This window comes from Balaenoptera acutorostrata, chromosome 15, assembly GCF_949987535.1.
Source record: "Balaenoptera acutorostrata chromosome 15, mBalAcu1.1, whole genome shotgun sequence".
Classification (NCBI taxonomy): Eukaryota; Metazoa; Chordata; class Mammalia; order Artiodactyla; family Balaenopteridae; genus Balaenoptera; species Balaenoptera acutorostrata.
In genome coordinates, this window is record NC_080078.1 from 37655607 (window position 1) to 37676293 (window position 20687).

At 46.2% G+C, this 20687-nt stretch overlaps 1 protein-coding gene across 6 annotated transcripts in view; it reads right to left on the reverse strand.

Moving 5' to 3' along the window:
* Positions 1-20687, reverse strand: part of PDPK1 (3-phosphoinositide dependent protein kinase 1) — an 81544-nt gene that overhangs the window by 43745 nt on the left and 17112 nt on the right. For 4 of the 6 annotated variants that reach the window (XM_057528526.1, XM_057528524.1, XM_057528525.1 and 1 more), the window contains exon 2: positions 360-626. In XM_057528526.1, the coding sequence (XP_057384509.1) occupies positions 360-626 (267 nt within the window). Of the gene's footprint in view, positions 1-359; positions 627-9771; positions 9934-14772; positions 15017-20687 lie in introns of all 6 variants that reach the window. The other 2 variants (XM_057528523.1, XM_057528522.1) reach the window with 2 other exon arrangements.

Sequence of the window (20687 nt, forward strand, 5' to 3'; positions counted from 1 at the left end):
GAAAGCTTCCCAGGGCCTTGCTAACAGGACACAATGATATGAAATGTAACTTGCTGATGCCTGGTTAGAATACAATCTAACTGCATTTTTTGAGAAAATTAAAAATAAGATCATGAAATGCCTTTTAAAGCTTTCCCCTACAAAATCATGAGCTAGATATTTAAACCACATGATCTGCCTGGTGGTAGCCAGCCCCAAGTCACCTTCACAACAGGAGAGGAATCCCCAAGGGTTTGAGACCCTCCTCTGGGGTAGAACACCACTGTGGTGTCTTAGTCCCCCAGCTCCAAGTCCCGAGGAAGGCCAGTATTCCCAAGGAAAACACCCTCATTCGATAAACAGCAGCAGCTTATACTCACTGTTGAAAAAGAGCCTTCACCAAGAATTTTCCCAAATTTAAAGTCTTCTGGCCGTTTCTTCCGAGGCTGTGGTGGCGGCTGTGTGGCGTGTTGCAGCGAGTTGGCACTTGGCCGGGATTCGGCCGCAGTGCTGTCCATGGTGGGGCCCTGCCTGCTACCACAGCTGGGAACGCCAGGGGCCGTGCTGGACTCAGTCTGGGTCCTCACCATTGATGGGGACGGGCAGGAACATAATACCACGCTGGACTGAATAGGAACGGTGTCATACTGGTGGACACAGGAAAAAAGAGGTAAGATTCAAAGTGGCTCACCCTTCCTAAACGTATAAACTAAAGTGTTGACATCGTTAAAACACCACCAAGCACAGGGCAGGCCATCTGATGTTCTGCCATGCAGTTTGGGCCACTGCCCTCCTCTCTCAAGTCCCTTCCCCTCTCAAATCCCACCCTGCCCTGTCCTGCGTGCCCATGGACCCCACCACCCAGAACCTACCTGCCCTCACCCTCTCCCTCAGCACTGCGTAATTGTCCAACACCTCCCCCACCCCCACCCAGCCATGGCCAGCTGGCCTTCCCATCACACTGCCTGGCCTAAACATCATCTGTGGCCCTGTCCACAGAGAAAGCTGGTCCAACCCTGTGACCACGGTGTCTCCCATCCCAGAACCCCTCCCCTGCTCACCCACTCACATTTAATATAAGGCTAGACACACAGAAGGCACTCAGGGTTTGAACAAACAGACTAGCTTAAGACTGTATCCCAGACTTCCCTGGTGGCGCAATGGTTAAGAATCCGCCTGCCAATGCAGGGGACACGGGTTAGATCCCTGGTCCGAGAAGATCCCATATGCCACGGAGCAACAAAGCCCGTGCGCCACAACTACTGAGCCTGCGCTCTAGAGCCTGTGAGCAGCAACTACTGAGCAGGCGAGCCACAACTACTGAAGCCCACACGCCTAGAGCCCGTGCTCCACAACAAGAGAAGCCACTGCAATGACAAGCCCGCGTACCACAACGAAGAGTAGCCCCCGCTCACCACAACTAGAGAAAGCCCACACGTGGCAACGAAGATCCAAAGCAGAAATAAACAAACAAATAAATAAATAACTATATCCCACAACTAAATAGAATTTTAACCTAGCAATCCTGGAACACGGAAGTATAACTTAATGGAAAAAAGAGCCCAAGAACTGCCAACTACACATAAAAGATATAGTTGATAAGAAATAAGCTGCTCAAAAAAAAGACAGTAGTGGAATAACTGCTTAACAATTTGAAAAATAACTGATTTAGAGCCCAACTGCTCACTACACACCAAACTTATCTCTAAACAAATTAAAGAATTATGTTTTTTAGTTATTTAAACAAATTCAAAAACCTAACAAGTTTTTAAATTTTTTCAATGCAATCGCTATTAAAAGAAGCTGGCTTCCTTGCAGAAATCAACAAGATGATCCTAAAATTCATATGGAAATTCAAGGAACCCAGAATAGCCAAACAATCTCAAAAAAGAACACTGGAGGACTCACACTACCTAATTTCCAAATTCATTACAAAGCTATAATAATCAAGATAGTGCAGGTCTTCCCTGGTGGCACAGTGGTTAAGAATCCGCTTGCCAATGCAGGGGACACAGGTTCAAGCCCTGGTCCGGGAAGATCCCACATGCCACAGAGCAACTAAGTCCGTGCACCGCAACTACTGAGCCTGCGCGCCACAACTACTGAAGCCCACGTGCCTAGAGCCTGTGCTCCGCAACAAGAGAAGCCACCGCAATGAGAAGTCCGCACACAGCAACGAAGAGTAGCCCCTGCTTGTCACAACTAGAGAAAGGCCACGCAGCAACGAAGACCCAACGCAGCCATAAATAGATAAGATAGATAAAGAGGAAAGGAAAGGAAAGGAAAGAAAAGGAAAGAAAGAAAGAAAGAAAACAATGAGGTACTGGCATAAGGATACACACATGGGTGACTGGAACAGAGTCCAGGAATAAACCCGTATGTCTACGGCCAATCGATTTTTGACAAGAGTGCCAAGACCCTTCAATGGGAAAGGACAGTCTTTTCAACAAATGATGCTGGGACAACTGGATATCTACATGCAGAAGAATGAAGTTGGATGCCTTTCCCACAACAAAATTTAACTCAAATGGATCAAAGATCTACATGTAAGAAATAAAACTAGAAAACTCTCAGAAGAAAATGTAGGAGTAAATCTTTATGATCTTGGCAATGGTTTCTTAGATATGAAACCGAAAGCACAGGAACAAAAGAAAAAAACAGTTCAAAGGGACTTCATCAAAATTTAAAAACTTGCGCTTCAAAGGCACCACCAACAAAGTGAAAGGACAACCCAATTAAAGGAGAAAATATTTGCAAATCATGTATCTGATAAGGGACTTGTATTCAGACTATATAAAGAACTCTTACAACTAAATTATAAAAAAACAAAAACCACACAGTTAAAAAATAGGCAACAAATCTGAATAAACATTTCTCAAAAAAAGACATACAAATGGCCAATAAGTACATGAAACATGCTCAACATCATTAGTTACTATGGAAATGCAAATCAAAGCCACAATGGGATTCCATTTCACACATACCAGAATGGCTAGAATCAAAAAGATAATAACAAGTGCTGATGAAGACATAGAGAAATTGGAACCATCACACTGGTGGTAGGAATGTCAAATGGTGCAACCACGTTGAAAAACATTACAACAGTTCCTCAAAAGGAAACAGGTATCACATAACCCTGCAATTCCACTCCTAGAAATGAAAACATAGGTCCACACAAATCTTGTACAAGCATGTTCATAGCAGCATTATACATAACAACTAAAAGGTGGAAACAACGCCAAGTGACAATCAATGGATAAATGGATAAACAAAATGTAATCTAGCTATAAAATTGAATATTCAGCCATAAAAAGGAAATACTGACACATTCTAAAAAACAAATGAACATGCAAAACATTATGCTATGTGAAAAAGGCCAGACACAAAAGCCCCATACTGTATGATTCCATTTATATGAAATGTCCAGAATAGGCAAATCTATAGAGGAAGAAAAATTAGTGGTTGTCAGGGGCTGGAGGGGAGAATGGGGAGTGGCTGCTAATGGGTTTGTTTTTGGAATGATGAGGATGTCCTGGAATTGGATGGGGATATACAACCTCATGAATACACTAAAAGCCACTGAAATACACTGTAAATGGGTGAATTGTATGGTATATGAATTATATCTCAATAAACTGTTATAAAAATAGCTATATCATATATGACCCCATTAATTTATATATAAGATCTCATTCAAATCTGTAAATCCTAAAGACTTTTTTTAACGAAGAAATGCACAAAGGATAGACACCAAAAAAACTCAAGTAACTAGATGGAGAGATACACCATGTCCTTGGATTGGAAAAATCAACATTGTGAAAATGACTATACTACCCAAAGCAATCTACAGATTCAATGCAATCCTTATCAAACTATCAATGTCATTTCTCACAGAACTAGAACAAAAAATTTCACAATTTGTATGGAAACACAAAAGATCCCGAATAGCCAAAGCAATCTTGAGAAAGAAAAACGGAGCTGGAGGAATCAGGCTCCCTGACTACAGACTATACTACTACAAAGCTACAGTAATCAAGACAGTATGGTACTGGCACAAAAACAGAAATATAGATCAATGGAACAGGATAGAAAGCCCAGAGATAAACTCACGCACATGTGGTCACCTTATCTTTGATAAAGGAGACAAGAATATACAATGGAGAAAAGACAGCCTCTTCAATAAGTGGTGCTCGGAAAACTGGACAGCTACATGTAAAAGAATGAAATTAGAACACTCCCTAACACCTTACACAAAAATAAACTCAAAATGGATTAAAGACCTAAATGTAAGGCCAGACACTATCAAAACTCTTAGAGGAAAACATAGGCAGAACACTCTATGACATAAATCACAGCAAGATCCTTTTTGACCCACCTCCTAGAGAAATGGAAATAAAAACAAAAATAAACAAATGGGACCTAATGAAACTTAAAAGCTTTTGCACAGCAAAGGAAACCATAAACAAGAGGAAAAGACAGGGCTTCCCTGGTGGCGCAGTGGCTGAGAATCTGCCTGCCAATGCAGGGGACACGGGTTCGAGCCCTGGTCTGGGAAGATCCCACATGCCACGGAGCAACTAGGCCCGTGAGCCACAACTACTGAGCCTGCGCGTCTGGAGCCTGTGCTCCGCAACAAGAGAGGCCGCGATAGTGAGAGGTCCGCGCACCGTGATGAAGAGTGGCCCCCGCTCGCCGCAACTAGAGAAAGCCCTCGCACAGAAACGAAGACCCAACACAGCCATAAATAAAAATAAATAAATTAATTAAAAAAAAAGAAAAGAGGAAAAGACAACCCTCAGAATGGGAGAAAATATTTGCAAATGAAGCAACTGACAAAGGATTAATCTCCAAAATTTACAAGCAGCTCATGCAGCTCAATATCAAAAAAACAAACAACCCAATCCAAAAATGGGCAGAAGACCTAAATAGACATTTCTCCAAAGATATACAGATTGCCAACAAACAGATGAAAGAATGCTCAACAACATTAATCATTAGAGAAATGCAAATCAAAACTACAATGAGATATCATCTCACATCAGTCAGAATGGCCATAATCAAAAAATCTACAAACAATAAATGCTGGACAGGGTGTGGAGAAAAGGGAACCCTCTTGCACTGTTGGTGGGAATGTAAATTGATACAGCCACTATGGAGAACAGTATGAAGGCTCCTTAAAAAACTAAAAATAGAACTACTATATAACCCAGCAATCCCGCTACTGGGCATATACCCTGAGAAAACCATGGTTCAAAAAGAGTCATGTACCACAATGTTCATTGCAACTCTATTTACAATAGCCAGGACACGGAAGCAACCTAAGTGTCCATCGACAGATGAATGGATAAAGAAGATGTGGCACATATATACAATGGAATATTACTCAACCATAAAAAGAAACAAAATTGAGTTATTTGTAGTGAGGTGGATGGACCTAGAATCTGTCATACGGAGTGAAGTAAGTCAGAAAGAGAAAAACAAATACCTTACGCTAACACATATATATGGAATCTAAAAAAAAAAAAAGGGTCATGAAGAACCTAGGGGCAGGATGGGAATAAAGACGCAGCCCTATTAGAGAATGGACTTGAGGACACAGGGAGGGGGAACGGTAAGCTGGGACAAAGTGAGAGAGTGGCATGGACATATATACACTACCAAATGTAAAACTGATAGCTAGTGGGAAGCAGCCGCATAGCACAGGGAGATCAGCTCCGTGCTTTGTGACCACCTAGAGGGGTGGGAGGGAAGGAGGGAGACGCAAGAGGGAAGAGATATGGGGATGTATGTATATGTATAGCTGATTCACTTTGTTATAAAGCAGAAACCAACACACCATTGTAAAGCAATTATACTCCAATAAAGATGTTAAAAAAAAAAAAGAAACAAGTAACTAAGAGCCGAAAATGTGTGTTGTATTCAAAGAAAGTTAAAGCACCGGAGATAGTGCTGTACATTTTTAATTACAGGAGGAGGCTGGAGGGGTGAATTAATAGATAAGAATTATGATTAAGTATGTGGGCAACACACAGAGACACCAAATGCTGGCAAGACTGTGATAAAGCAAGTATACTCATACAACTGTGGCTGGCACCATAAACCCGTGCTGCTGTTAAAACGTTTTTGGAAAGCAATATGGTAACTTGCCAACAAAGCGACAACACAACAGTTGTCAGTGAGATACACAAAAATACTAAAGTGGATAGATATACAGTTGAATATTCAGATGGACATTAAGAAAGGAGAATGTCAAAAAAAAATTTTAAAAAAAAAGAAAGGAGAATGTCAAAGTTAAATCAGAAATACATAAAAGTTGTGCCCACAACCATTAAAAAAAAACTCTTTTGCAGTCTGAGTCTAAATTGTTCTAGCAGTGACATCATTAGCCTACTCGTCACCAGACTGTTGTAGAACAACATGAAATAAACTCGGAGCACCCAGATTTGCTTCTAATAGTACTGCCCATTAAAAGAATCCAGGAGAGGACTTCCCTGGTGGCACAGTGGTTAAGAATCCACCTGCCAATGCAGGGGATACGGGTTCGAGCCCTGGTCCAGGAACATCCCACATGCCACGGAGCAACTAAACCTGTGCGTCACAACTACTGAGCCTGTGCTCTAGAGCCCGTGAGCCACAACTACTGAGTCCGCAGGACTAGAGCCCGTGCTCCGCGACAAGAGAAGCCACCGCGATGAGAAGCTCGCACACCACAACGAAGAGTAGCCCCTGCTCACCACAACTAGAGAAAGCCTGCCCACAGCAACGAAGACCCAACGCAGCCAAAAAAAGGAAAAAAAAAAAAAAAAAACCCCATTACTCATTTAAAAAAAAAAAAAAAAGGTACAATTGAGTACTAAAGATATTAAAAAAAAAAAAAGAATCCAGGAGAGCACTTGACTCCACATTTTGGAACAGGAATAAGACAATCAACACGGGCCTGGAATCCCTTGCTACATCTGAAAAGGAGGCTGTCTGTGGTAGGAGGAAAAGGCAGGAAAGCTAGCCTGTAGGGGTCGTTACTGGCCATGTTGTGACCCTGCAAACATAAGTACAGCTAATTAGAATGAGCTGAAACTGGGAAAAATCATGAGTCTGCAACAATACACAAGGTGATAAGTATATCAACATGGCAACATAAAAGCAGATTGAAAACAACTGAACACTTAATATTATAAATTTAAATAGCTAAGGGACTGTGGCCATACAAAGCTGTTTCTTATACTGTGTATATGTTTGTTCATAAAGGATAAAAATTTTCTCTCTCCATTAAAATAGGGAAGGGAGGGGCTTCCCTGGTGGCGCAGTGGTTGAGAATCTGCCTGCCAATGCAGGGAACATGGGTTCGAGCCCTGGTCTGGGAGGATCCCACATGCCGCGGAGCAACTGGGCCCGTGAGCCACAACTACTACTGAGCCTGCACGTCTGGAGCTTGTGCTCCGCAACAAGAGAGGCCGCGACAGTGAGAGGCCCGTGCACTGCGATGAAGAGTGGCCCCCGCTCGCTGCAACTAGAGAAAGCCCTTGCACAGAAACGGAAGACCCAACACAGCCAAAAATAAATATAAATAAATAAATAAATAATTTTTAAAAAAATAGGGAAGGGAGACTTCAGAGAACTATGAATAAGCCTGTAGAAAGTGCACCAAGAACAGGCAAGACAGGCGAGCACACAGTAACCAATGGTTTGCAGAGGGTGACAGCTCAACCACAAGAGAAAAGTTGATGGAGACAGAGACGCTCATCTTAAGATAAGTAAAAAACAAATCTAGACGGAACATCCTGTAACCCAAACACGATGAGCACGGAGGTGGAGAAGTGAGGCAGCAGATGGCAAGAACAGGCAGGAGTCTGGGCAGTCCCCGAAAGGCCATATAAACCTCGGCTCCACACGGCAGGCCAGCCCCGGGAAGGCCAGTTCAGGCAGGGTCACCCCAGAAGACACACCACATGCCAGCTCCCAACCAAGGAGCCACCACCAACTCTGGAGCTGCACCACAGCTGGGAGAGGGCAAGCTTCTTTTACTTATCGGTCTGTCAAGATCATTATCACTTCAGGTAAGGTATACAAATATGAAGGAATTAACCCAAGGCACAGTGTCAGTGAAATACTAGGAGAATATGACTAATTGGCTTTGTAAAAAATATCTAAGAGAATCTGACTTTTTAAATGTGGCACACAGCACAAACATGACCAGCAGTACAGGCTCTCTAGCTGGAATGGGAATCCAAGGCGCACCATTTAGTTACGGCAAACTGCTGTTTTCTTGAATGCTCTATGGGTCGCAATAAGTCAAGCGTGCCTTATGCATTTCATAAACACTCTATCTCATGAGAGGTACCAAGGGCTGGACCAAGCTCTCTGGTCAGTCAGTACCTTAATAATTTGTCCCTATAAACAAAGCATACAATCTTAACAGAAGTGTAATCAAATTCAATAACTTCCCATGGAGATTAGCTGGAACTTTCTGTCCTCGAAGGCAGTGGTAAGTGAGGAAGAGGTCACAGTCACCAGGCTGAGGCCCATCAAGAACCAAGATAGGCCTGGACTGTCCTCACCAGCCAGGCCAGATGCACGATGACCGAGAGCTGTGCCCAGGGAGCACCGAGAACCTCACAGGGTTCCCAGACACAGCCAAGGGGTAAGCACTCCCTGGGCCTGCAGGGTCATTCCAAGTGCAGACCCTCAGGCCCGGGACTGAGGAGCAGCAGGACTGTGTGACCCAAAGGGACACACACGAGAGAGGGGAAGCAGAAAGAGCCAGCACTTCACACAGCGCCGTCCCAGGCACTACAGCACTGCTTCCAACTGGCCTGGTCGCAGGCCCACCGGGGGCCATCGCTGCCCAACGGGATAGGGGAGGGGAGAGCACCGCCTGTCTCTGTCGTGCCCCACCCCCACCGCACCTGTCCCACCAAGTGTGGGCCTGTTTATCGACCTCATCTAAGTTCACCTGTGCGCCCAGCCTCCTGCCAAGTGAGGCTCAAGGAGACAACCGGAGATGCACAGAACAGTGGCAAATGTTGCTTTTAATTCAAAACTGACAAGTGAACTACTGAATAAAATCTCAAACATGAAGTTTTTGTTTTTTTTTTTAAACCCCACATTTGTTTATTTATTTATTTCTGGCTGTGTTGGGTCTTCCATTTCTGTGCAAGGGCTTTCTCTAGTTGTGGCAAGCGGGGGCCACTCTTCATTGCGGTGCGCGGGCCTCTCACTATCGCGGCCTCTCTTCTTGCGGAGCACAGGCTCCAGACACGCAGGCTCAGTAGTTGTGGCTCACGGGCCTAGTTGCTCCGCGGCATGTGGGATCTTCCCAGACCAGGGCTCGAACCCGTGTTCCCTGCATTAGCAGGCAGATTCTCAACCACTGCGCCACCAGGGAAGCCCAAACATGAAGTTTTTAAATAACAAAACGTGATGAGGTGACTCATGGACCTGGAAAAATGTAATTTTACATAGACATGCTTCTGGACCCAATGGCAATTCTAGCAAAGGCGCCAACGTATGTGTCACATGAAGGTTTCTGGCACAGGCGAGGGACAACCCACTGCTTCTTCACGGAGGGCAGAAGCTCAACTCTGGGAGGGGAGGTGCTGGAAGTGACATCCAAGAGCAGCAAGGATGAGGAGGCAGGGCCTGCAGGCAGCAGGCATCCACAGCCACGGAAAGCAAGACCTGGCGTGACAACCACCATCAAACTGGCTACTCCAGGGACAGATGACCCTGATGTCAAACACCCTGGGAAGGCCCAGCACAGTGAAGAATTCTTATGCTGGCTTCAGGAATACTTACCGAGGAAAGTGGTCTTCAGCTCCAACTTCCATAATGATAACTGAACACGCGTCCAGCCCACGGAGAGTGGTCTCCAAAGACAGTAAAAGGTACGTCTAATGAAACACTGGTTGACAAGTACATGTTTCTGAGAGCTTTCTTTCCTTTTCATCAAAGTAGTTTCTATGGTTATTAAAAAAAGAAAAAAAAAGGTCTCCAGAACAGGTCCTCAAAGGAGAGCACTGTCCCTTAGAAAATACAGGTTTGCTCCTGACCTCAGCTGGACCGACCCCACACACAGGTACCAACCAGGCGGCAGCCCTCGGCTTGCAACTCTGTCCATTTCTGGTGGACATGCAGAAATCAACCACGAGGTGCGCTGAAAATCAACATGCTGTCTCAACAGAGCTGGACCTGCCTCCAGACCTATGACACCGAGCAGCATCTGGCTGGGCAATGACAAGGTAGGAGGTAGAGCATCGTGCTGGATAAAACCTGCTCACGTCCTCCCTGACACCCGTCCATGATAAGCGCCACAGAAAATGCCCAGGCAACCTGTATACTTCCCAGAACCTGTCATAAGGTAAAGGTTGGAGCACAGGATTTTCCCATCTGTAAACATTAATGCACCTGATGCCAACTCTTACTTTTACAAGATGCCTGGCAAGTTCATCCAGCCCAAAAGCACAACTTCAATGAGAGGTTTGAAGGCAGCTGATAAGCCTCTCTTTAAGGGATACACACCACCTTAGTATAAATTAACATAAACTAGTAAGCCGTCTTTCTTTGTCATCGGCAGCTGGCTGAAACTGTCAGCATGCTCTGGACAGGTGTAGAATGTTCTGGAGCCTGAGCTAAACCATGCCCGCTTCAGTTTGGTGGGCACTGAAGTAAAAAGCTTGACTACAGTCAGAGGAGAGAAACAGTGTGTGTGCTCTGGAGACGCCGGCAGGTGGAAACGTGACCCTGGGGCCAGGCTGAGAGGGGGCAGGGAGAGAATGTTGTATGTCTACACACATATACCAGCCGGCCTCACCCCCAGAGCACAACCACCATCCCCCTCCGCCTCAAATGCCCAGGACTCCGCCACTGCCCCCAGGAACCTCTCCGCCCCTTCATCCCCACCACACTCAGCAGGCACATTTTGCTGTTTGCCACAGCTTATAGCGCATCCCGCAGCGCAGTGCGCACAGTCCCAGGAGGGTCAAGGGGAGCGCCAAGACCTTTAACTCACTAGCACAGACAGCTCTGGAGTGACTAGATGTGGAGTGACTTCTGTAAAGTACACCCTGTTCTCCAAAGCCATGCTTTTCTGTTATGTCATAAAAATATATGCACTCATTTTGCTCATCAGTGTTTCTCAAAAAAGGTAAATTAACTACATTTTTAACCCAGTTACTCAACAAACATGGCTGCTGTGCTAGCGACTGTCCAGGGACTTGGCTGTAAGGCAGACGTGGTCCCTACCCCTAGGAAGCTACATCCCAACAGAGTGACAGATCCAATATCATTTACAGAATTAGCAAATTAAAGCTGTGAGGGCAGCCATGGCAGAAGTGGATGAGTGCTGTGAGGCCGGAGCATGGGTTGGGGAGGGGCTGGGAGAGGGTGCTGGGGGGGTAGGGGGGAGTGGCCAGAGGGCTGCAGCAGGTCCAGGGGAGGGTGACAGCGGCTTAGATGTGCTGCAGTGGCAGGAAGGGGAATACTCATATACAGAATATGAAATATAATAATAGCTAATCATGCATCACGCGTTTCAAAATTTCACTTTCCCCTAATGTTTCAGATTCAAAATTCAGATTCAGCAGCCTTTATGAGTCAGAAGGAAAAACCAGTCATTCTGAAATCAACATCCAAGTGAAGTGTAGAATGAACTCCGGATTTTTGAAATGGCAATAACAGATGATGTAATACAGACAGACATACACACATACCTGCTTTTCCACCACATGCTTTATAAGAAACGGCAGGGCCACCACCAGCAGTTCATAGCAGCTTCAGTGATTTAAGGTAAATGCAGTACCCTCAAGACCACACTGTTTTATCCACTTCATCAACAAATATTCACTGAGCACCTACTGTGTGCCATGCACTGTTCTAGACACTGAAGATACAGCAAAAAACAAAACTGAGCCCATGCCCTCAAGAAGCCCACATTCTAGTAGGAGCAGACAGACTCCCCCCAAAAAACAAAAACCAGGTAAAATCTACAGTGTGTCAAATGGTGATAAATAACTGTGAGAAAAATACAGCAGGGAAGGAAGATGGGAGTGGTACAAACTTAAATAATCAGAGAAGCCCTTACTAGGAAGGTGACATCTGAACAGAGACCCGAGGAGGTGGGGAAAGCCTTCCCAGGAGAGGACTGGGCAATGAGAAAGCCCAGAGGCAGGAGCAGCTCTAGACTCACAACAGTCCAGCTTGGCCCTCTGGACGGGCCACCTCCAGACAGAACCTCTGGATGCCAGGCAGGACCTCAGGGTCCCTGAAACACTCCTCCTGGGGTCACTTCTGGGCACCTCAAACCACAAGGGTGGAAGCCTGAGCAATGGGACTTCCCATAAGAGTCCTGGTGCCTCCTGAACCAGAGTCGGATGCCAGCCTAACCCTGGCTGTACTGTCCCTCATCAGACCTGGGCTGGAAGATGCTGGACACCAGACCACTGCCGCTCTGGAAGCGCCACAGCAGCATCCGCTCTGCTCCAGCTTTATGGGCATGATGACACAGGGACTTGTCATGGGCAGCCTTTCTCCTTTGTGGAATTCCGCAATTTCCTTCCTGCCTCGGCCATAGCACGCCAGCCAAGTACCTCAGTGCAGGACCAGCTCTCATGGCCCCTGATGGAGAGATGTTCATAGTGACAACTCAGTGCTCATGCTTTCTCTTCCTGCAGTGGTAAGTCGCTGGCATGGGTATGTTTTAATGAACAGTTTCACTTCTGCAGTTAAAATGATGCTCAAAATATTACCTTTTAAAGCACTTTAAAAGCATCAATTATAAAATGAAAAACCTAAGAAAAAAGCCCTCTTCCAGTGTGAAAAGCCCAAATGTTTATTTGTACTACAGCTATTATTCTAAAGGGCTGATTTTTTTCACATTTGAGGTGGTAATTAAGCTGCATAAACAGCACTCTCAGACGGTCTGCCATGATCTGGAGGACACTCACTATACGGTGGCCCAGGGGCAGAGGCGGGGGTCAGGCTCCTAAGGAGCTCCTTCCAGCCCTCCAGCCCTGGGCCCTGCGGAGGCAGTGCAGCCCTGTGTGCCCAGGCAACCCAGGGCCTTGGGAGAGTCACTCCCTCCCAGCAGAGCCCAATCAGCTTACCATCCACTTGGTGACCCAAAATTATGGTAAGTAAATACATCTGGTTACTCAACAGCTTCTGAAATTTAAGTCTCTGGAGAAATTTAAGGCAACAATACCCTGTCCCCCATCCTCGCCCTCCCTAATAAAATGGAGCTGGTCACAAGTTCTCAAGAACACGGCTCTCTACCTGGTCCTGTAGGCACTGTGTCACCACAAGTCATGACTGCTGGCCTTTCCTACACACTCAGGTACACCCCAAATGCAAGCACCTCACACCCAAGAGAAGGCTGGGAGTTGCAGCCTGCCTCACCAACAGCTTCACACCAGTGGCTCCCTGTGGCCAAGGTCTCGCACTGACCAGGCCAGGCCCCAACCCCCACCCTTTCTCCCCCACTTCCCGGTACCAGCATCCTTTAAATCCCCCCACAGGACAGGACCCCTTCTGTGCTCCTCTCTCCTGCTTCCTGTGTGGCTGTCAGAACAAGCTTCCATAACTGCATGAAGTGGGAGCCATGTCTGTGGCTCAGCTCTACTGCGAACAAGGAAGGACAGCTGTTCTCAACTGCACTTGGCCAGGAAAACCAGTGCCACAAACATCCAGCACCTGGGATGTCTCCGGAAAAGTGGGTCACACCCCCCCAACTGCACTCAACATGCACCTTGTCCTGCACCTGTCACTGTGTCGCGTGACTGAGCAAGCAGGAGGGCGCCTGTGTGCTCACAGCCTCCCCAGAGCAGGACCACGACACCCTTCCGCAAGAGCATCTCTTGTAAGGAAGACAAACCCAAGTCTTAAACAACTGACTTCCAAATGAACTTGTAAAACTACTGCCCATAAACTGGGCGTTTTCTGTAGACTTCAACTGGTTTCACACCAATTTGTATATAAAAGCTTAGGATTTTCAACTTCTTTGACTTTTTGAGTGTTGAGTTCAGCAGTCTCCTCTTAGAGGTAGAAACCCTCAAGGGAAAATTAATTTGCGATGGAATTACATTTTCGTATCCACCAAAAACACATCAAGGTTCAATTTAACTATGCAATACATTGCTCAACCACTAAGAGAATTTAGGAAAATATGAACATCAAAATATCCAGTATCCAACATTCAAAACTGCTAAATGTGACAAATATTTGATTGACAAATAGATTAAAATGCAAATGAATTTGGGGCAAAGGAAAACAATGACCCACAGATTTCTTTTCTACCTCCATCAAGTCTCCTATACTAGACACCTCACCTCTTCCAAAGCTGCAGACAACAACTTCACTAACCCTTAGGAGACTAAACTGCCAGGTAAATGGAAGCTTATTTTTAAAATACAGAGTCATATATTTTTTTTTTTTTAATTTTATTTTTTTTATTTTATTTTTTTTTTCTTGTTCAAACAGTTGGAAAACTTTATTCAAGACTATTGCCATAGGGGAGAGAGATGGGGCTCAACTTCAAATAAAATAAGGACAGCTGGGGATTTGTAGCCAAGGAGCAGAGTGAGGGGCAGTGGATGGAAAATTATGAAGAAGAGACCTCGAGGGTAGGGGGATTCTTGCTAAACTGGCCTTATAGGATTCTTGCTAAAGGCAGTCCAGGGACTTAGACATCAAAGGTGGGAAATGGGGAACTTCATCAGGTATCGAGGGGTCGAGAGATTGTCTCTAACCTGACTTAGCAGGCAGAGTCATATATTTTTAAAGCGCACCTCAGACCTTAATTACCTGGTGGCAAGACAATATTGCGAGGGTCAGATGAGGAAGTGGAGAGAGGAGGCAACTCAGCAGGTTTCAGAAGGCACTGCAAGTGTGTAGGGGAGAAGCCACAGCCACTGGCCTCGGTGGCTTCCCAAGGCTCCTGCTGTGTCTAAACATGGGGTAAGGTTCAGCTGAAGAGATGATTTCTTCTCCAAAATGGTTCAGAGAGGTTGTGTTAGGAAGGAAGACTCATGGTTTCTCCTCCTCTGTTCTGAAATATAGTTTAAAACACTTTACAATGAAAAGTGATTTATCTGTTCATTCTATTAACAGATATTCACTTAGCACCTACCAGGAGCCCAATCTTACTTGAGCCCTAGGGACTAGAAGGAGAAAAGAAAACAGCAAACAGCCCCTGAGTCAGCACCAGGAAGCAGACGAGTTGACTTCAGGGGAAAAGGGTTGACTGATGTTCCTCAGATCCCTCTGGATCTTTCTTTATGTCTTTATCTCTTTAGGAAGGATAAAGTGCAAATTAAGCAAGGATTTCATATGAAGAAGCAGCTTGGGAGTTTGAAGCTAGACTCAGGGTTGGTGTGATGAGAAACAGTCTTTCATCCTGAGGAGGGAGCCTGTCATTCCGCACCAGAGCCAAGGAGTCAAACCTCGGGGCCTACACACCCCGTATTTAAGCAATCGCAACTAGATGCTTTAAACATGCCTTGGCTCTTAAGAGTTTAAAACTTCTACCTACAAACCTGCTGAGGAAGAATCTGACATCACCAGAATAAATAGTTGCAAATGCTTAATCATTAGTTACTAAACTGTCCAAACCTTTTGCATATGAATAGTTGCTGCCTCCGACAAACAAGTTACAGGTACAAGTACAGAAGTTACCACGAAACTGTGAGAACTTGCACTCTGCCAGGTTGGGACCCCAGCTCTGCTCCTGACCGGCCATCTGACCTTGAATACACTAAGTCACCTCTCTGTGGCTCAGACTTCACCTAATGGTCAGGGATAAGGAGAACCGGACCTTCCAGGCTTGCTATGAGGATTTAATGAGTTAATCTACACAAAGCACTCAAGCTGACTCGGAGGGAGCACGCTATAAACAGTTTTTTTGGTTTGTTTGTTTTTTAATCAATTTATTTATTTTATTTATTTATTTTTTGCTGTGTTAGGTCTTCGTTGCTCCACGCAGGCTTTCTCTAGTTGCGGCGAGCGGGGGCTACTCTTCGTTGCGGTGCGCGGGCTTCTCATTGTGGTGGCTTCTTCTGTTGCGGAGCACGGGCTCTAGGCGCGCTGGCTTCAGTAGTTGTGGCATGCGGGCTCAGTAGTTGTGGCTCGCGGGCTCAGTAGTTGTGGCTCGCGGGCTCTAGAGCACAGGCTCAGTAGCTGTGGAGCACGGGCTTAGTTGCTCTGCGGCATGTGGGATCTTCCCGGAACAGGGCTTGAACCCATGTCCCCTACATTGTCAGGTGGATTCTTAACCACTGCGCCACCAGGGAAGCCCCTATAAGCAGCTTTATGATTAAATAACACAGAAGACACACACACACACACACACACACACACACACACACACACAGGTTTTCCCAACCAAGGGTCATCAGATCATAAAATAAGCTCTTCAAGACCAAAATGAAACCCATCCCCCTTCCACATACTATATTTATCTGTGAATAAACTGAATTAACTATATACTGAATTAGGAGGCCCAATTCTAACTGTGAGGCAGACAAAATGATACAGGAAGGCTGAGCTCCCTAACACACTGGGAGAGGAATCAAGATCAAAATCAGGGCCTTCTATGGTCAAGATGCTGTCACGCAGCTTAAGACTCCAGCCAGCAAGAGAAAGGATCCCAAACTCAAAAGGCTAAGCTGCCTTTAAATGCTGCCTGGGCGGAGTGTGCTCTGAAAGGCCCTCGACCGGTACAGCCAACACACCGCACAGAGGAACACCTCCCTCTAGGCCCCTGCATAAAGGGGGGTGGTAGACTGCCACAAAATCTGACCAGCTCATCCCCAAAGGGACACTGCTCTCAAGTCAGTTGTGCTCACTGGCAAAGAACATTCCGATAAGAACCTCCTCTCACCTCAAGGAAGTCCACAAAGCTAGGCCCAGCACAGAAAACCTGGCAGAGGCAGGGACAGCAATCACTGCCACCTTCCCCAAACCCCAGACCTCTACCATGAAGAACTAGAGTGAAGGAGCAAAATCGAGGACCCAAGGTAACTTAGCTGAAATCATGGGTAACCATGGGTAAGCCACACTCTCTCTGAGCCGTAATTTACTAGTCTGTGAAGTGAGTTGTATAACACTAACCCACCCCTTGAGGGCTGCTGGGTGCCCACAACAGTCAGGAGCTCAAAGTTACTTTGTGAAATACATCTGTCTTGTGTTCACAGGGCAGATCAGGCATGGCTACTGCCTAAAGTGGTGGGAGGGGATTGCGGGGCATGGGTGCTTGTGACACAGACCATGCCACATGCTCCGCCCACATTAACCTTCAACCACAGGCAGACGGGGAGCTGGCCCACATGACACAAATGGTCACCAATGCTCTTGTGCAGCTCGACACACAGCAAAATGCAGCTCATCCTAACCAGCATGGAACTACACTTAGGAGCTCCAGGTGGATGGCTGACTGGATTTAAATGAAGACCCGAGTAAGACTTTCTATTGTTCCATGGAGCAGCGTGGAGAAAGTGCACCAGGGGAGGGAGAAGCGTCTAGTGGGTGATCCCCGAGGGTGACCACTTAATCTGTCCTCCCACTCTCTTCTGCAGCCCCTTGGAGCCTCTCACCCAGCGAGAGGCAGGTGGAAGAACACAAGGTCACAGCTGCCAGCCGCCTAAAGTCTAGTCCTCAGGCTTAACAGACCCCAAGACTCAGTAAACAATGTCTGAATTTTGCTAATAAACCGGTACCTTCAACATTAACTTTGTGCATACCACAAACATACTATGAAACACTGAAATACGGGATTTCTTTGCTCTTCTAACTTCCTTCGGATACTTTGGAATTGCATAAAGGTACACTTTACATGCCATTAACTTGATTAACATGAACATCAGGATGCAGGTGACTTCTGGGTTGGAAGGGAGGAGATTACAATCAGCAGAACCACTCAGAGGGCTTCTAAGAGCCTGGTAAAATCCTACGTTTAAAACAGGGTGGTGGACAGCGCTTCTCCACATGCTCAGCAAGCTGAGGAGTTCTGAAGAGCCGGGTGTGAGGCCTCTACACGCGACCCCCTGTGAGCAAGTGCAACTAGACTGAGCACAAAGGATAAAAAGGTGGCGTGTTTTTGACCCATCAAAAGGTATATATAGTTCTTTTCAAGGAACATGAACAGCAAGTCGCAGCGAAAGTAGTGTTATGATTTCTTTACCCTGGATGTTTAGTTTCAAACCAGAAGCTGAAAGAACCGCTAAATAACTCAACCCCAAAGGAGAAAATAATCCATTCACCATTCCTGCATTTTAAGGAAGACACTTCCCCACTTCCACAGTGTCTGAAGGAGCTCCTAGTTCCTGGTTGCTGTCTGTCAGTACCTGATGGAACTGGTTTCAAAACTGCATCAAGAATCACAACTGGCTGCTGGACAGTCATCGACAGGAAGACACTGGACTTCACGAAGGAGGATACCCCACATTCAAAGACAAGGGAGAAGCCACAATGAGACGGTAGGAGGGGCGCAATCAGAGTAAAATCATATCCCATAACTGGTGGGTGGGTGGGTGACTCACAGACTGGCGAACACTTATACCACAGAAGCCCACCCACTGGAGTGAAGGTTATGAGCCCCATGTCAGGCTTCCCAACCTGGGGGTCCGGCAACAGGAGGAGGAATTCATAGAGAATCGGACTTTGAAGCCTAGTGGGAATTGACTGCAGGACTTCGACAGGACTGGGGGAAACAGAGACCCCACTCTTGGAGGGCACACACGGAATAGTGTGCGCATCGGGACCTGGGGGAAGGAGCAGTGACCCTGGGGGAGATTGAACCAGACCTACCTGCTCGTGTTGGAGGGTCTCCTGCAGAGGCGGGGGCTGGCTCTGCTTCACCGTGAGGACAAGGAAACTGGCAGGAGAGGTTCTGGGAAGTACTCCTTGGCATGAGCCCTCCCAGAGTCTGCCATTAGCCCCACCAAAGAGCCCAGGTAGGCTCCAGTGTTGGGTTGCCTCAGGCAAAACAACCAACAGGGAGGGAACACAGCCCCACCCATCAACAGTCAAGTGGATTAAAGTTTTACGGAACTCTGACCAGCCACAGCAACAGTCAGCTCTACCCACCACCAGAGCCTCCCATCAAGCCTCTTAGATAGCCTCAACCACCAGAGGGCAGACAGCAGAAGCAAGAAAAACTACAATCCTGCAGCCTGTGGAACAAAAACCACATTTACAGAAAGATAGACAAGATGAAAAGACAGAGGACTATATACCAGATGAAGGAACAAGAAAAAATCCCAGAAAAACAACTAAATGAAGTGGAGATAGGCAACCTTCCAGAAAAAGAATTCAGAATAATGAGAGTAAAGATGATCCAGGACCTCGGAATAAGAATGGAGGCAAAGGGGCTTCCCTGGTGGCACAGTGGTTGAGAATCTGCCTGCCAATGCAGGGGACACGGGTTTGAGCCCTGGTCTGGGAAGATCCCACATGCCGCGGAGCGGCTGGGCCCGTGAGCCACCGTTGCTGAGCCTGTGCGTCTGGAGCCTGTGCTCCACAACAGGAGGGGCCGGGATAGTGAGAGGCCCACGCACCGTGATGAGGAGTGGCCCCCGCTTGCCGCAACTGGAGAAAGCCCTCGCACAGAAACGAAGATCCAACACGGCCATAAATAAATAAAAAATAAAAAAAAATAAAAAAAGAATGGAGGCAAAGATTGAGAAGATGCAAGAAATGATTAACAAAGACCTAGAAGAATTAAAGAACAAACAAACAGAGATGAACAATACAATAACTGAAATGAAAACTACACTAGAAGGAATCAATAGCAGAAGAACTGAGGCAGAAAACGGATAAGTGACCTGGAAGACAGAATGGTGGAATTCACTGCTGCAGAACAGACTAAAGAAAAAAGAATGAAAAAAAATGAAGACAGCCTAAGAGACCTCTGGGACAACATTAAGCGCAACAACATGCGCATTATAGGGGTCCCAGAAGGAGAAGAGAGAGAGAAAGGACCAGAGAAAATATTTGAAGAGATTATAGTCAAAAACTTCCCTAACACGGGAAAGGAAATAGCCACCCAAGTCCAGGAAGCGCAGAGAGTCCCATACAGGATAAACCCAAGGAGAAACACACCGAGACACATAGTAATCAAAGTGGCAAAAATTAAAGACAAAGGGGCTTCCCTGGTGGCGCAGTGGTTGAGAGTCTGCCTGCCAATGCAGGGGACACGGGTTCGAGCCCTGGTCTGGGAAGATCCCACATGCCGCGGAGCAACTAGGCCCGTGAGCCACAACTACTGAGCCTGCGCGTCTGGAGCCTGTGCTCCGCAACAAGAGAGGCCGCGATAGTGAGAGGCCCGCGCACCGCGATGAAGAGTGGCCCCCACTTGCCGCAACTAGAGGAAGCCCTAGCACAGAAACGAAGACCCAACACAGCCAAAAATAAATATAAAAAATAAATTAATTAATTTAAAAAAAAAAAAAAATTAAAGACAAAGAAAAATTATTGAAAGCAGCAAGGGAAAACGACAAATAACATACAAGGGAACTCCCATAAGGTTAACAGCTGATTTCTCAGCAGAAACTCTACAAGCCAGAAGGGAGTGGCATGATATACTTAAAGTGATGAAAGGGAAGAACCTACAACCAAGATTACTCTACCCAGCAAGGATCTCATTTAGATTTGATGGAGAAATCAAAAGCTTTACAGACAAGCTAAAGCTAAGAGAATTCACCACCACCAAACCAGCTCTACAA